The 18,037-nt window shown below is 40.4% G+C and overlaps 1 protein-coding gene across 10 annotated transcripts in view; it reads left to right on the top strand.

Moving 5' to 3' along the window:
• TNS3 (tensin 3) overlaps positions 1–18,037 on the top strand; it is a 281,319-nt gene that overhangs the window by 94,963 nt on the left and 168,319 nt on the right. For 7 of the 10 annotated variants that reach the window (XM_055710377.1, XM_055710374.1, XM_055710376.1 and 4 more), the window contains exons 2-3: positions 3,980–4,024; positions 17,363–17,474. In XM_055710377.1, the coding sequence (XP_055566352.1) occupies positions 3,980–4,024; positions 17,363–17,474 (157 nt within the window). Of the gene's footprint in view, positions 1–973; positions 1,022–3,979; positions 4,025–6,178; positions 6,282–17,362; positions 17,475–18,037 lie in introns of those variants that run through there. The other 3 variants (XM_055710378.1, XM_055710382.1, XM_055710384.1) reach the window with 3 other exon arrangements.

Below are 18,037 nucleotides of genomic sequence, written 5' to 3'. Positions count from 1 at the left end.
GGCCTTTTATACTAACACTGAGCTTCTTCAGGCTTTCATGGGAAGAATGTAGCTTTTTTTATCCATAGTTTAACAGAAAAAGGATATTCCCCCCCCCTCAACCCCCCAGGCCCTTTCCAAATCATGATAGTTTTCAGCTTGCCTAAGTGAAAGATGTAGATGAGTTTGACATCCCAGATAACCTTTTGATATCTAAGGTATTGTGTAAAATACAGTTGAGCGGTGGCAGACTAAATGTGAATAATATCCTGAACACAGTGGAAGAACTACCTGTCATAATGCATATATTTGCTTTTCCTAATATCTTTAGCTTCTCACGTTCACTTTTTCCTGTTTACAAAGCAAATTTGCTTCAAAGAATCTGTATTACAGATAATTAATATTACTTTTGCTCTTTTTAGCGTTGGGAAAGGACAGTCCTATCCCTGTGTGGTGCAGGTGCCATTTCCAACCTGGACCTGTAGGGAATCTTTCTGATGAAGCATAGTATCACATTTGATAGACAATGGGGATAGAATTGTCTCTCAGCTAATGCATGTGCATGTCTGGGTATTGAGGGGGAAGAACAGTCTTTCAAAGAGACAAGGAGGGTGTGTGTATTACGGGGAGTATCATATTAATCTAAAAGAGATTGCATTCTTTGAGCTTGACTTTTTACTCTGGGAGGGACTGGGGGGACGTAGTGTGTGTGTGTGTGTTGGGGCTTGGGGGGCGGGGGGGAAGGTGGTGAACATTCCTGGAGGGGATTAATTTTGAGGTGACTCAAACAGACACTTTGATCCTTTCCATCTGCAGGTTGGCTTGTTTTAGCTTGTTAATATATGGATAGCAAATTCCCTCCTTCCTTTTATGTTTGGAAAATTGCTCATAGCCCACACATGGCTCTGTAATTGGGGAGAGATTGTTCATTCTTGCCTGCAGGAAGACATTTCTCTGTCTGCTGAGCTGGAGTTCCAGACTAGATAGAGGGAATGCAAGAAAAATGTAGATGGGAAGCAGGGCTACGCGACTCCTATTTAAGGTATGAGTCTTGAAGAATTCACTGCTAATCCATCTGTGTTTGCCTCCAGAACACCACATCTTCTGCAGGATGAGGGAAGTAAAATTGCTCAGTAGCGCTGTCAGCCTCTTCTGTGCCTCAGGGTATAACAGGGTGGTTGTCTGTAGGATGTGGACTGTATAGAAGCCTCAGTGAGTTTAGGAAACTTTTCTTCATCGATAATCCACAATAGTTAAACACGGTCACAATATCATCAGGTTTTCTTGTTTATTACAACTTCAGATATCTTAAATACCAGTAGGAACAATTGCATAAATTTGTGACCTGAAAGCAGGCAAGGGTTTGGCAATATCAAATATTATGCTGTTTCTTAATCAGACTTCTTTAAAGATTGTTAAACTTGTGTTCTGTTGAACTCTTATTGCCCTGCCTTCTCTCAAGTTGCTCTTTTAATTCAAGATTTTCCAAAAGTATCAGGATTTTCTTCCCAATGGATTTTCTCAGAATTCTGCCTGGGTGCTTATCCTGCAGGTAAAGTAGCACTGGTCAGGTTACAGAGAGATTTGATCTCCTACCTCTTCCCCCACCCCAGAAGACACTTTGGAAAGGTTTGAGTATGTGCAAGTGTTGTTTGGAATTTTTCATCTCTGTGAGGGTATATCATGCCACAAGTGAAGCTTTTATTTTTTTTTAAAGATAGAAAATAGCAGCACGTAACAGACAGAGTCCTGGCATTAGTTTATAGTATTTATTTAGTGGCATTTTCTCCTGTGTTGCTTATACATACATTTAAAGATTTTTAGGGGCTTGCTTTGGCTTGGAGTGTTGCAGTTCTGTCTGATTATTTTAATGTCTCACAGAATTTTGTTCATGTGTGATTGACCAAGGGGTCTGGCCACATTCCAGGATGAATAATTGCAGTCATTCCTCGGTTTTGATTACATGCAACACTATTCCCTTATCTCTCTGCTTTTGTAGTTGGTGGCTCACTCTGGCTGCTTTGGGGTCCTTATGAAAGAGTACAAGGGCTCTTCTCACCTACCTCACAGAAGCCTTTTTCAAAGCAACTCTGAGGGTGATTTAATCCCCCTAAAGTCAGGGTGACTTTTAGTGACCTGCTGGTGGCTGGGCCTGTGCTGGCAGGAGTTTGTGTAATTGAGGCTAAATTTGAGTAAACCAAGTAAAGCATGTTTGGTGTGTTGTTTTTTTTAAATGTCTGAGAGGTCTTGCATTTGACCTTCATAGGTGATACGGTAGTGTTAAAAAAAAAATAATCCACAAATCCCACTGTTTTACAGGAGTATTAAGTGGTTCCTAATGATTGAATTGCTTTCTTAACAAATGGCTCTTGAATAAAGGAAGCTGATGACTAAAGCAAGTTCAGTGAGTGGAAGAAAAGAAAATTAACTATGTAATAGCTGCAAAAATGACTTTGAGAACTGTGTTAGATTTTGGGACTTAGTAGTTGAGGATCTTTGGAGATCCTTGAAGGATGATTGCATGTTGCTGTTTCTGTGGAAGTATTTGCTTCTAGATTTAGATAGATCAGTCAACAGTGAAGTCATAGCATAGGTCATGATGTAAGTAAGCACTGCTGTAAGTTTTAAGCTTCACAAGCTCGTGTTGACTGTAATGCTTGAAGTCATGGCTGCTTAAATAATGGCATGAGTTGGACACCTCTAAGTGTAAGAGTAAATTCCAGGTGGTCTGATTCTGCAAGAATTTTTCACTTATGTGAACTTGCAGAATCGCCTTTCCTGGGGTCTCTGGAACACAGAGTTGCACAAATCAAATCTTAATCTTGGTTCAGGGAGCCTTATGTTTGGGGAATACCTCACATAAACCAAGAAGTCTGTAAGCAGTCCTCACCTTGTCATGGAGGATGCCTCTGTGACTACATTCAGTTACAGAGAGACAGTTAAAAACACAGCCATCCTCCAAAGAGGCAGAGTAACAAAAATGTCTTAAATTTTCTGCAAAATGTCATATGACAAGACATTTTATTTAGTCTGAAGGCATCTGTCTGCACATGCAAGCAGTGAGAACAAAAAGGGCATCTGTGTGTTGTTGTACGTGTATTACACAATTAATATCTTGTGTATATGCGCATGTTTTGCATGGAAAAGATTCATTTGTTGTGCTTTAGTGTATAGACTACAGTAGTTCAGGTTACTAAAACCTAGAGTTTGGTTTGGCTTAACTTTAAAGGATTTTATTCACTTGTTCTAAGAAAAAAAAATACTAAGCTCTACCCTTTATTTACTTGCAAAATGATATTTCTTTGTCTAAAAAGATCTGCACTGGTATTGATGTCTTACTACCTGTTCTGTCAGCAGTAAATTTTGATTTCCACTGTTAAAGTCCCTACCATGTGTAAACACTATGTGCTGGTGGCTGTGTGGGGATGGGTTGGACTCTCATGGGCACATGCTGAACTGTGGCCTGTTGGGTTGCTCAAGGTGGTGAAAGAATAAATGAACCATTTCTAGAAAGTGAAAAGATGGAAAATTAATTGCAGCAAGGGGAAGATGACAACTACAGTCGGTATAGTAATAAGCTGTGAATTGAATATAACCTGAACTGAAAATTGGTTTGAACACTTGTTTGCTTTCCTTTATGCCTCGCCCCTCTCCCCCAGTTAAGCTCAATGCAGAGCTAGACTGGAAGAGATTCAGTCCCAGTGGGATCTGAAGCAGGACTGAAATGAAATGTTGTCTTGATCCTCTGGTAATAATATTGGGAAGATTTTTCAGATGCTTTGGGAAAAAAGTTTATTGCTTATTTAACCATTGTTTGATGTACAGAGGAGAAATGGGTATACTTATAGCACACCCATGTGGCCACATAGGGGTTAAATGCTATTTAAAAATTGTTTTAATGGGGGAGGAAAAGGTTTCTAATTGTAGTGAAGTATTTTTGGAATTTGCCCTGTCAGTTAGTAATATTTCACTAATTAAAGCAACCCTTTGTTTAAACCAGGCTGACAACAGTTCGTCTGGAGAGTTGGCTGGTGGACAAACCAAGGTATGTTCATTCCTCAGCAATTCAACCCATTTTATATGCTGATGTTTCTGAAATAATGATTTTAACTTGGAAGAAGATAATCACATCTGTGAATTCCTTGTGGTTTCTCTGCTGCTGAGGGTTGCAGCCTGTAAACAATTTTATTGCCTTAAAGCCTTGTGTGTAATGAAAATTAACAAATAAAACAAGCATACAGACACTAGGCTTTTTATGGCTGGAGGCATCAGGTTTGTTTGAATGGCAAAATTAAGGGATTATAAATTTTTGCTGAAAGAATGTTAGCAAGAGGCAGTTCTCTCTTTCTCTTGTTCCCTTTCTCGTGTGTACTCTCTTGCCTGGGAGAACGGTGTTATGTTCTGACTGTGGTTTGATCAGTAAGGTTTTATGTGTTTGTGGGAAAACAGGTTCTCATTTGGAAATTATACATTTGCTGTAAAGGAGAGAGAAAGGGCTACACTGATATATACTGTCAGGTTGAACAACAAAAGCAGACTGAAAATTGTACAGATTTTCCTGCCCTGAACTGCACTATATGGAGAAAATCATACAATATTAAAAAGCCACCATACAATTCTTGAATCACTAACTGGATGCTTGCACGTTGTATTTGCCTGGTGCTGTGGTATCACTGTTTACTCTCCTAGTTGCTTGGTTTTGCCAAATGACTTGCTGCTTGTAAAGAAGCCTGCTTTGCCAGCTCAGAGATCCTGAAAGAGTAAAAAACTGACCGTCCAGGCGTTTTGAGTGAAATCTGCTGAGTGGTGAATACCTACTGACTAATATTTTTGGTTAGACTGAGACTTGGTAGCTTTCTTCTGAAAGATTATCCCTTCTGCATTAATAAACATTCAGAGATTCACCTCAAGTCTTGAAAAAAGAGTATTTATGTTTTCTCCTCACAACATTCATAAAAATACCAGCCAACAGACCTGCCTTGTCAACAGACCTGCTTTGTCAGCAGACCTGCAATCAATCATGTCCAGGTAGTGAAGATACTTCAGAAGTTTTCTTTGATTTCAGTAGCAATATTTCTAGGCTACATGATGTGTGCTGTAATAATGAAGGACATGCTGGAATGATTGGATGTCAGAAACAGGATAAGCCTTTCAAATGAGTGTTGTCTAGTTTCACTTCTATTTTGTTGTAGATTCCCGTGAAATTATTTTAGGTTTTTGCAAGTGTACCATGGGACTGTCACTTTTTTAAATTGCTGTGATCCAGAAATCTGCTTTATTTGAAGATTTTGTTCTAGGAATGTTTTCTTTTTTTCGTTGGGGCAGAGGGAGCAGTAACTTGTGATAATGAATTATGTCCTCTGAAAGTGCAAGAAAAGAAACCTAAGCTACAAGGGAGAAAAAATTGTGAAGACCTTAAAGGCAACTGGCATTGTTCTGAGGGAATGGGGAGAGAGCAGAGTTCTTTCTCAGTGTGCTAATATGAGAGTACCCTTGGTGCAACAAATGGGAATGGAAAAGGAAGAACCCTGATGAAGTGATACTGACAAGATTGGAGAGTATTTGATAGGAAGAGTAAGGGTTTGCGGAGCTTCTTGATCGTTCAAAGGAAGAATTTAGGGTTTCGGGTGGATTCTTTGGGCATTTAAAAAGGGGCATGAAAGTAAAGGTCAACATACGTTTTAGTGAGTTTTTCTTAACTCACTGTGATAAGAGATCATGATTTTAGTGCCAGGGAAATAACTAGGTATTTTGAGCTACAAGGAACGAGCAGGTCGGTTGAGTTGAGTAATAGTTGCATTTTATGTAATTGTTTTTCTCAATGTAATAGTTCAACTATTCGTCCTTGGGTGAGTGAGCAAGTTAATCAGCTACAGAGCAGGCACTGTATAATAACTTTATAAATGTCTATTGTGTTTGATTTCCATTTCCACAAGTGCTTTAGATCTTGCAGCTGAATGTGATCCTTGTGCTTAAGCCATTTCGTATTATCCTGGTTCATCCACATGACAGAGGAGAGGAATTGTAGCTCCAAGCCTCAGGCTGGTAGCAGCAAATCCTTTCCTGGCTGAGTGGGAGCACACAGGGCTCCCCGTTAGCAGCAGCCTGTACGAGTCAGTGACCGGAATTGATGTCATTTGTCAGGCTGCCTATTTTCTCATATTCCTTCTAGAGGTTAATGTTTGAATGGGAATAGCTCATCAGAAAGGTGGAGACCATTCGGACAGGCAGGCAAGGGTATTTTCCTATCTCCAGGCTGTAGCTGAAGTGACTTTGAAAATGGTTACAATAATAAGGTGGAGGTAAGGGTAACTTAATTCAAAATTTTGTAGGAATAAAAATCTGCAGTTCAGCAGAAGTAGGTATAATTATGATTATTAGCTTGCTGTAGACTCATTCTTTTACTGTAACATGGCATGCTTTGCTGTTGGATTTTTCTTATTCTCAGAGGTGCAGGCTGAACATCAGAACTGAATGCTATATAATTAATACATTTACTGTGAGTTCCTCTCTCAAATAAAGGCAAAGTTTGAATCTGACATGGCAAGCACTTTCTCTTTCTCTGTGGAAAAGTGTGACTGCGTCTTATGGTAGGCCTGTCTGCCGGAGCCTGGTTTACATGGTTCTGATCTGGGTACCAGAGATGGGAAAGATGGTTAGAGCTGGAGGCAGTGCAAAGATCAGAAGAGGAGCCTTATTTTTCTGTTTGCAGCAGTGAGCGATCTATCTGTTGCCATCAGGCTAACCTTGTTTCTTCCTTAATGTTTTTTTAAATTCTTGTGCATCATAAAAATGTTATTGTCATATGAATTACAGTTTTAACCAGGAAGTTTTGGTACTGTTGCTTGGAGTGTTTTTTTTATTGCTTTTTGTTTGTGTCTGTGGTTCACGTTCTTCAGTAAAAATAAAAACCTACCTAGTACTAGCCTTTGAACTCTCAGAGTTTCCTCAGATTTGCCTGTTAGGGCTTAGGTGAGCATGGACTCTGTACAATATCATCTGTGGTTAGTAGCAATAAGGGAATATGACTGAGATTTTATGATTTAGTATGCTGTTACCACACAATAAAGACTTTGAGAGAACAGTCAGTAGAACTAATCTTGTAATATCTGAGGAAAATATATAGAAGGTATGCAAAATCAACGGTTGGAGATAGTGTTTTTCATCAGCTTGTGTTTCCGTAGTCTCGCCTGACAAGACCACAAAGGAACACCAGGAAAATATGAAATAAATGGTTAACCACAAGTTGTCTGCTGTCCGAAAAGTAATGAAATTACATTGTGGAGCAGGGTTGTTGAATAAACATTTCTGAATTTTGGAGTGGCACTTATATTATCCTATAAAAACTTTTGTAGAAGTCTGTGTAGTATTACTTTGCTTCTGTTTCTGAAAATATTTGATTATAACTTGACAGAAAAAAATGGTAAAGCTTCAGTAAAATAGCAGCAAAAAAGTGAAACTAGATGTTATGAAAGAAATGAAGAGCTACCCAAAAGTGCACAATGAAGATCTTTATGTTCCATATTGGGTTCTCCCTCGCTTCTTAAATCATCAAATACAAAATTTTGTAAGCAAAAGATTTTGGATCCTGAGGTTTAATGAAGTGCAAAACCTGTGCCTATTTTAAGATGTTACACAAAAGATATTGTTTTAGATTACTGTTTGGAACAGTTTGAACTACATGAAGTAAGATAACTTTATAAAATGAGGAAATAGTTAAGGACACAAGAGAGTGCTGCATTCTATACCAGTTGCTATCATTTGTGCAGATAGTCATCTGTATGGGATTGCATGGTTAACTAGAGCTGTTTGCATACTGAACCAGGAGCATTTGTAATCCCATTGCTTCTGGCCAAGGGGAATACATTGAAGTACAGACTTTGGGGTGGGGAGCATAGGAATTGAGGGAGGATGTTCGAGCCACAGGTGCTGGTCTTCAGTGTGTTCCCTGCTTAGTGTAACTCTAGCCTTTCAAAGCACAATGGCCAGGTAGGCTTCATGTGGTCGTTATACTGTGTCAGTAGGTTGCAAGAGCCATGCTGATAGGGTTGAAGTGGAGTGGTTAAGTAAGGATGTGTGTGTGGAAGGGAGGGAACAGGACTGAGTTTGCCAGTTTTCCATCCTGCTGCATTGCCTTTAATGAGACTTCCACGCAGACTTGGAAAGCATGTTAGTTTCTACTACTTGAAGATGGAACGTAGTGATGTTGCAGAAGGCAGAGCCTGACTGATGACTGGTAACTTCCCTGACAGATGCACTTTCAGTGTGTGTGCCTCCTTAGTAGAGCAGCTGCTAAACACAGGTGTATGAGAAGTGTGCAACTAGCAGCTTACTTCTGTGTATTTCTAGCCTGGATGCTGGCTCTCTCTGGAGGATGGGCCAGGGAAAAAAAGGTGTATTTGGAAGGTAGTGACAACAGAGTACCTGCATGGACTTAAAAATGCCAAATTGAGTATGTATTAGTGTAGCATGCCTGCCTCAAGCAGGATTGTGAGGGTAAGAGGGAAAGCTCATGCTGTGTAGCAAAATTAGCCTGTATGAATTTACTGAAATTATTCACTGTGTTAATATTATTAATATTTCTTCCATTTCTCAGTGACTGATCTACTGATGTACGCTTTCATCCCTCAGCTGTTTTTCCTGATCAGTGTTCTGGCAAACACCTGCTGCTGTCCGTATTTGATCTGATCTGGGTCTGACCTCTTCTTTTGCTTCTTCTCTCCCTTTCTCCACTTGCTTTGCAGATTTTTGTAACTTTCCTGGTCTTTTTTTTTTTCATATAGTTCTTTCTTTTCATGCCAGAAATTGTTTACTACAATACATGGCTTTTGGTAGCTTTTTGGTATTTGGCCTTTCAACTAAGTGCATCATGTCATAGGAGGCTTTGGTTGTACATCACTGCAGTCCTTTGTGCATCTCCTGCTTTTGTAAACAGGCTCATTAGGGACTATCCAGACAGTGGGAGGAAATATGCACAGAAGCATGTACTTTGCTTGATGTTTCTGTATATCTGCAAGAATTCATCTGCAGTGGGAAGAGGTTTGATTAGAGGTTCTAGGTGAAGATGATTTAAAAAAATGGTAAAATTTAACTGTTGGTATTTCAGGGGTAGACAACTGATCTCTCTGAATTTTTACTTTTGTTATGCCCTTCAACTTTTTTTTTTTCTGTGAACTGAGGATAACCAGGTATATTCAGAAATAGCCTATTCCCCCCTGTTATTTAAAGACGTGAATTCTAGTCTTCAGATGCCTGGCTCTGAATATGTGGGAGTTCCAGTCTTCATGTAATAAAAGCAGCGTTGTAGCCTCAGAGATGTGAAGGCCAGTTCATTTAACAAAAAAAGAAAAAAGCCATTGACAAACATTGAGCTTTCATGATGCACATAGTCCTTTGCTGCTTTCAGGCATTTCCTTTGTACAGTGTTTTCCCACACAGAACAAAGTGCCCGTCTTCCAGCGAGATGAGGACGACAAGTTTTCCAGTGTCTGGAGTAACGATTGTCTTAGTGGACTTTCCAGCTGTCTCCTAATTGCTTTTCCACCAATGCAGATTCATGTGCAGTGGAGAAATGAAGTGTTGAGACAGAAATGCAGAGAACTGATGAAATGGAAAAGTATGAGAGCTGCTGCTATTTTACATTATGGGTGAGGAGTGGACTGCAGGCTCCTCTGTGTGTTGCTGCTGGGAGGAGAGGGGATGAACCATTGCTCTCTGCAGGGAATGGATTCCTAGGGGGGTTTGGATGAAGGAGAGCAGTAAGGATTTGGCCAGAGAAAGGCAGCCACCTCACCTTGCTGCAGCAGGCGTGCTGCTCTGCCTGCATCCTGCTGGAAGGAGTGTTGGGATGCTAATGAGTGTGCATTCAGACCCACTTGGGTGCTGTTTTTCTACAGCAGGTGTTACCCACCTCTAGACAGACCTGGACCTGTTTTTTTTATGGACTGAAATCTCAGCCAGATCATAAGGGGAAGAACTTGAAACTGTCTGGGAAAACAGCAGGTATGAAAGAGTTCCTGTATATTGTTTGAGGTAGCCAGCCTCAAACTTTAAAGTGGGGAGAGAGATTTACCTGTTGATGAGTCTTTTGCAAACACTTTACTCTTTTATTATGACATCTGTATCCTGTGGCTGATACCACTTTGTCTCAAGAATTTAAAACTTGCAAAAGGGCACATGCAGTTGATGATCTAGATGATGGACCTCCTCCAAGGTGAACCGTCCACAAATGACAAATGTAAATGTTAGGTGGTATGAAAGACCAGCACATGAGGCATAGATCCTGTCTCTTGTTAGAGTGCAAGGAAGTTGCTGTTATGTCACGGCTCCCATCCTACCCTTGGTAGGGTGACTGAGGCTGCAGACCCCTGTTCCAGAGCCTTGTGGCAGGCTAAGTGTGTTGCTACTTCTCCGTCGCATCTTGCACTGCCTTGTGTCTGTCTGGCTTTCAACTTTTTAGTTCAGAGCTGTAAGTGAGAGAGCTAAGGTGAAAAGCTTTGTGTGTGAGAGCCAGTACAAGTTTGCTTACAGCTCATGACAGATGTGTTTTTTCTGGCAGCTGGAACTGGGAGCAGCTATACCTTGAAATCTAGATCTAGACACCCGAGATCTTTTCTTTTTAATTGTTAACTTGAAACTTTGAAGCATTATGTATCAGGTCTCAGCATATGGTAGAAGGAGAGCATGTCTGGAAAGGGATGACCAGAATGGTCCAGGGGATGGAACAGCTGCTTTTTGGGAAGAGACTGAAAAGTCTGGGACTCTTCATCCTGGGGAATGGAAACTGTAAGGGGAATATGATAAAGGTTTTACAAAAACATAAAGATGGTGGATAGGTTGAACTAGGCAGAACTAGTCATGCAGTCCCACAGTGCAGACACTTTAACAAAGTGTCACAGCTGATGGGAATTTACTTTAAAATGAACAAATTAAGGTACTTGAAACAATGGGGAGTATGACCTTTTGGAACTTGCTGCCACAGAAAGTTGGGGGTAGACAGTACCAACAGTGTTCAAAGCAGTTTGACAAAACTAGTGGAAAACAGGTGCATTACCAGATTTTAAGAGGATGGGTCAGGGATGGACCTTCCAGCATCGCTGGTACAGCAGGGGCATGGACGGAGCAGGACATGGGAGGAGCAGGACTGACTTGCTCTGTTGGAATAGTGCCTACCTTTGATGCAGTGATGAGAGCTTGGGTGGTTGAGATGGACGTTGTGCATACCTTGTGGTTTTGAGCTGTATTTTCCACAATTGGCTGTTGTTGCACTGAGTAAACCTTGAGTGTAGGTGCTTTGCACATAACTGGCCTCTGTCTTTAGATCTATGTAAGTCCTGTATGTCACTGGGACAGAAACTGCCTTTTTAGTTTTTAGAGAAACATACAGCTTTGAAACCCTAGTACCTAGGCAGAGTATCTTATTAAAACAATGAAGACCCCTGCTTTCTTTTGTCATAAGAAACTACAAAGGCTTCTACTGCTTGAGTTTATAGCACCAAATGTTTTAAATAAGGGGGGGAAAATACTCTGTTTTCTGTCATTTTCTATTATTCTTTGCCCCTTAAGCTCATGCAGTAAGGCAGTTTTGTACCTCATAGGTTTTATTTTTCCTCTTGACATGAACTTTACTCAGCTGGTTCCATGAGACATTTTTTTCTCACCGACATCTCTGTGTGCCCTCACTTGAGCCACAAGTCAGGAGCAGACTGCTGGGAGAGGTATCGCCAGCTCCGGCTGCAGGGGCTGAAGTCAGATCTCTCTTCTTTAGCTTGGGCTGCTTGTTTCTCGTTCTGTGAAGTGCCTTGAATGAATCGGGAGTAAATGGCGTGTCTAACAAATACTCTCTTGTCTTTGCAATCACTCTGAAGTTATTTTGTAATAGTAAATGATAGCAATAGCAGTATAACTAGCTATTTGTTTAGAGTGTGTGTAAATATATATATATTTGTGCTATGTCTGTCGCTATAGAAGTAATCTCTGAATGTGAGCAAAACAGCCAGAAATGCCTTATTTCAGTCTGTGTAAAAACCCTTGGGTGTTTTTCATTTTTTTTGCCACTGTCTTGTGTTCTTGTCATGTAGCATGGGTTCTGCAAAATGTATGTATCCACTGTTGGTAGTTGTGTATGCACTTAAATATTTGTGATAATGTTCAGTTATTGTCATTGGCTAAAATACTGTGCTGCTTTTGAAGCAACAGTACGTTTTCCAAGAAATTACTCTTATATGGAAGAGCTGCAGAGAGTCTCATGTGTTACGGTGTAGCTATTTCTGGAAGATCCTTCATTGTGTGTTCATTTTGTCCTTGTATGAGTGAGACTTTTTTCATAGCTGCTTTTACTACAAAGTTTTGGTTAGCTTGTTCTGAAAGCCATTTTAGAGGGTAGATGGATAATATCCTATTACTTGGCCTGTATGCATGGTAGGCACTCTTAAATATTTTCCTGGAAGTGAAGCAGGCAGCAAATGTGGAACACTGGTTGAGGAGTAGGAAAGTTAAAAATGCTCTTTAGTATGAGGAGGGAAGAGAAAAGCTCTGAAGTATGTTGTTGTCAGTAATACTAACTGATGTATTCTGGGCAGTCCTGTCTCATCAGTACATGCTTCAGCAATGCTGGTTGTGGGGAACTGCAGGTAACCTGGTGGGATTTTATTCTTTCATTTCTTCATGGGAACTCTAATTGTGCAGAAATCCATGGGGCTTTTGCTGTGCAGACTTTGTGTAAGAGATGGGAGGAGAGGAAGTGAAGAGGTGACAGAAGTAATCACGAGTAACCATAACAGAAAGGGCTGAAAGAGGGTGAGTGGACTGGCATTCCCCTCAGCTAGCAGTGCTGCTTCTTCTTTAGTCATGTGATTTATTTTCAGAGCAATCTTATAGAAAAAGGTATATGACTTAGTTTTGCAAACGTTTTTTAACTGGGGTTTGGCCTTCTCATGAAGACTGCTTTCAGTTATCCCTTGTTTGAGCTTTCTCTTGGACATCCCTTATGGGTATTTCCCTAGCCTGTAAAAGGTGATGAAATAACCATTCTGCTAATACACTGCTACCCCCTCCCTCCATGTATTTAAAATAATAGCTATGAGCATTATATCAGCCCGTGGATTTGAAGCTACCTTGGAGAGTGGAAGAATGCACAAAGGGAGTCCCAGGAAATTGCAGTGTTGCTGGATAAGTCATTTAGAGAGAGGACTGGGAAAAGAGAACCTATTTGCATGACCACGGATGGGATGTGAACAAAACCTATCTTTGCTTTATGTGATTTTGCTGCTGTGCTCAGAGGGTTTTTATGGGCCATGTAAAATTCAGCCAGAGTAGACTCTGACATAAGGAAAGTTTATGGGGCCTTGCATGTATGTTTATAATTTTTTCTTGGCTGGAGTATATGACATGGGTTGTTAGAAGTTTTGGAAATAGAGAAATAATGTACAAACAGTTTTTGGCTTTTTTTTACTCCACATGAGGTAACATCTGGAATTAATGATTTAATTTTAAAAGTCTAACTATTTTTACTGAGGCTTGCATTTCCTCGTAAGTATCATTTAGTCACTATCAGGATGACTTTGGAGGGAACAGATTCTGTAGAAGTATAAAGATATATTTATAAATAGTCAGCTAATTTTGATTTTTTTTTTTTTAATTGGGTATGTATGTGACTATAGCTATACACTTTTTCTTGAAGATTATTTACACAGGTTTAATTTTACAATATTTTCTTGATTCTTTGATAAAAGATATAAGCCTTGTGACCATCTTTTTAAAGAATGAACTGTTATCACAGTTGTGGTTTACATGTTGGAAACAGGTATGTTCCTGATGTAGTATGGTATTTGGAAATAACGTAAACGTCTCTTGCATAGGTGTAACAAGCCAGCATTAAGTCTCTGCTGGTGAGGAATTGCATTATCAATGTTGCCAAAATCCAAGTTGGGTATCTTGAGTGCTTTAGTCTGTATTGGCTTTACTTAAATCTGGAGAGTGTTTTTTGTGTAAGCTGCTTTTCTCAGAACGTTATGTATCTCAAAAGCCTTTGGCAGAGTTGCTGTGAATTTTTTATCTGATGGTGATCAGTATGTTGCTACATAACGAAAATGCTGGGTGATGAGGAGTATTTGAAATTCATCTTACCTGAGGATGCCCATGTAAAACTTCAGGGTCTGTTGTGTTACACTGATCCAAGTCTGGGATAAACTTTCAGCTCCACTGGATGTCTGTGTGCCATGGAGAGCACAGCATGGGCAAAAATATTTCCTTTGTGGTAAACAAGAATTTCATAATACTAGCAGTTGAGACCAGACGTAATTACAGCCTCTTCCTCAGGCAAAAACTCAGTCTGTAACCTGTGGTTCTGCGCTGTTTTCTTCCAGTTTTGGCTCCTAACAATCACACGCTGTTTAGGTGCCAGTCTTGAGCCTCATGAAAGCAGTCTAGTAGCGTTGCTTGCTGCCTGCTGTGGTTGCTCTCCTTTTTTTTTTTTTTTCCCCCTTCTCCTTTCTTTTACTTCCCTCCCTTTCTCTCTCGTTGCGTCCCCCCCTCCTGTCTCGTCCTTTCTCTCTTTGCCTGTTCCCTCTCTCATGCATACTCTCTGTTCCTCTTCTTGGCATCTTTCTTAGTGGAGAACCACAAAAGCTGTACCAAGTGACAACAAAGAAACCTTGGTCTAGGCTTCTCTAGGTTTCACAGTATATTTTAGTAGAGTTCTTGTATAAATGGCTGTGAGTACTCAGTCTTCTAAATGAACTGCTTAACTGAATTGCTTGGAAAGTCTGGAGTGGAATGTACTTAAAATGAACAACAGGGAACAAAAAATGCACATTTTAAAAATTCAGATGCAAAGGCTGCATTGCAGAATATTTCCAAAATGCCAGAGAGGAAAATTACTTTACTTGAACTTTACATTAAAAATGAAATGGAGAGATTGACTAGTTGATCAATTAATGTCAAGACCTACTTACACTAAACTCCATTATCTAAACAGTGAGTTCTCGTGACAGTTGTCTTGCTTTGGAACAGTGCAAGTGTAAAAGCTTGCATATAAGTGTTTGGGAGGCAGGAAATAAGGGGAAGCAGGCCTAGATACAGAATAAGCTTTCTGTGAAGTGTGTCCGTGAATTTCTTCAAAAATGCAAGCTCTGCAAAGCTGTCCTTTTCCAAGAGAGTTGCAGACCTGTCATGTAAACTTTATGCAGGAGTAGAAAACTGCAGGGAAGAAGAGCGGATAAAATCTGAAATGAGAATTCTGTTCTTTTGTCTGTATATCTACAAAGTAGAGAAACTCAGCAACCAGTGTGGATGATGGCATTCCTGAGTTTTTAAATTTTTTTTTACATAGAAGGGGGCTGTGGAGATGAGGAACTCTCAGCTCTTGGGCACGATGCCTGAACCCATGATGGTACAGAACCTCCTCACATCAGATTGGTGAAGATTAGTGAAGTTACCTGGATGTAATGACACTTTTCCTTCTTCCCTGACCTCTTATCTCTTCAAAAACATCTCCTGTGTTTTCAAACACAAAACCCCCCAATCGGGACAGAGATTTTTCAAAAATCATAAATTTTATCTGTTTGCCAACAGATATGTTCATACATAATGCTGGAGTTCAGCTGTTCCTTTTCTTTATGGTTTATTTTTGTCAGAATTGTGTTTCACGTTGATATCTTTTGATTTAACTTGAATTAGCATGATGCAGATGTCAGCAGTGGGGGATACGGGGGAATTTGTGACTTTGGCTGCTACAGTGAGTGATGGAAGTGTCTAATGAAGCATTGTAATTACAATGCAAATTTATTTCTCAAGTATTTCATCCCCTGCTCCAGCCTTTCAAGAACATGGGCTATTCTACTATTTCTCTCACTAATTTCTGCTGATTAATACACTTCACTGGTGGAAAGATTTTCCTGATAGTCCAGTCTGAGTCTGATTCCTTCAGCCTCAGTATTTTCTGCAGTGGTGTTTCTGGAAGTGCATTAATTGTCTTGGCTTTACACTGTGGGTAAGACCAACAATATTTCCCAAAGCTATTCTTAAGATCAGGCTGACACTGCATCCCCATGGGTGAGCACCCTGACCCACCCAGGGTGGGCAGTACCTGCCCTTTGTGCAACTCCGGGCTCCTCTGGAGTTCCAGGTAGGTCATTGTGGAGGCAGTGCTTGGAAGGTGACATCTATTTTTATGGCTGTCTTTGTGCCCGCCGAGCAGCTGTGCTGTAGATGTTTTTGGAGATGGTAAATGTTCTGCCTAAAGCCACGGGCTGAATTGCTCAAAGCGACAAAGAAGCCCCGTGTTACCTTATTGCCATAGGCTTGGGCATTGCACCACGCCGGCGGGCTTTCTGGTCAGGTGTGGGGTGGGACCCCAGTGTGGGGGGGTCTGGCCTGGCTGCCAGCGGGGCGGCGTTCTGCTGCTGGCTGCCTGTGCCGCTGGAGCTCAGCGCCGGTGTTGGTGTTGAATGCGAGCCCCTTTGCGCTACTGAATTTAAGGACGATAAATGTGAAATTAAAATGACAAATGTGAAGAATCATTTGGGGAATTTCATGGTCTGGGGAATTATATTTTTGGTTTTGCATAGGTAACTGGTATTTCCAAAAAGTCAGCCAATGAAAGTGAAGGTTGATAGACCCTTCCAGAGGAGATACTGACTCTGTCATAGGCTTTTGGTAGCCCTCTTTGTTGTGTTTCCTAAGTTACAGAAGCCGTGTAATATCCATTGCATATATGGTATTGACTTTTGCAGTTCTGTCCCCAGTTAGAAATTTCATTACTGCGTTATGTTTTAACATGATATTTCAGTTACTGTGATACTCTGTGGAAATATTAAACTACTGTGCTTTTCTTACGCAGGAAAGAAGCAAAAGTGATTTTTAGAGTTTGTGATCTGTACCAAAGTGAACTTGCATGGATACTTTTGATTTATTAAATTAAAAGCCCAAGCTGTCTTCTGCACCATATGAGTTAAATTGGCTACTGTGATAGAACATTATTTACATAATTTTTAACTAGTTTAAGCTGAACCAATGCAAGTTTTTATGTAGATGGGACCTTAGGTCAGAATGTTGTTGGTTCGTATCATAAAGATTATTCTGTATTTTCTCTTAAAAGGTAAGTGATAGACTGAATTCTGAAGTTATGATGTAAAATGTCTTGTAGTGTCTGTGTCCTGATATGCAAGGGGTTCCTCACACTCTGTTGCTTCCCACACTTCAGACTGGAAAGTTTATGTTATTAAGTGAGGATGAGAGGACAAGTGAGCAAAAGCACTTTGACATACTACTGTTGTACTACTGACACACTACTGCTTGATATTTGATTTAAAATTGTCTGTTTTACTTAAAATTATGACTCAGAAGCTGAGGGAAGGTCTGATGTTATTCCCCTTGCTTCCAGCCTCAAGAAACAGCTTCGAGGTCTCACATCTTCAAAACCAAGTCTTTTAAGAAATCCAAAATTTGTGGGATCTGCAAAGAAGTAATTGATAGCCAAGGCGTTTCCTGCAGAGGTGAGTAATGTATGATCTGCTGCTTACTTTCTTGCTGTGTAAAGGAAATTAACTTTATATTAGTGATAAAGTTTCAAAGAATCCATGTTTCTGGGATTCTTCCTGGAGTAAGTATAAATGTTACCTCAGTTTATTTCCTTCCTTTATACAATCATGTTCCCAGCTTTTGTCAGGGAATGGGGTGCTGTAGTAGGTAATTGGACTTGTATAATGATGTGCTTTTATTACTGTGCTATTCAGGCAGGTTCCAGAATAAGGCAGTGCCTGTGGAGGCTCTCTGAGGAGTGTGTGAGGGATGTGTGCAGAGTGGGTGACAGATGCCTCTGGAATTCAGTCTCCAAATGAGGATTTGTGTGACCCTCGTCCACTGAGGCATGAAGGTTTTCTCTGCATTAATTTGCAAAACTTCACAAGAGCAGTCATCGATTTATTTACTTTTTCCAGTTGTGTTATGCTCTGTCTAATCCTTAGTACTTTGGTCTAATCACTCACAGAAACAATAAAGAGATTGTCCTGGATGCAGAGACTGCAGAGATTCAGCTGCCTCTGGCGTTGCTGCCTGC

The sequence above is a fragment of the Falco cherrug genome, chromosome 4 (genome assembly GCF_023634085.1).
Source record: "Falco cherrug isolate bFalChe1 chromosome 4, bFalChe1.pri, whole genome shotgun sequence".
Classification (NCBI taxonomy): Eukaryota; Metazoa; Chordata; class Aves; order Falconiformes; family Falconidae; genus Falco; species Falco cherrug.
This window is presented reverse-complemented; position numbering and strand designations above follow the sequence as displayed.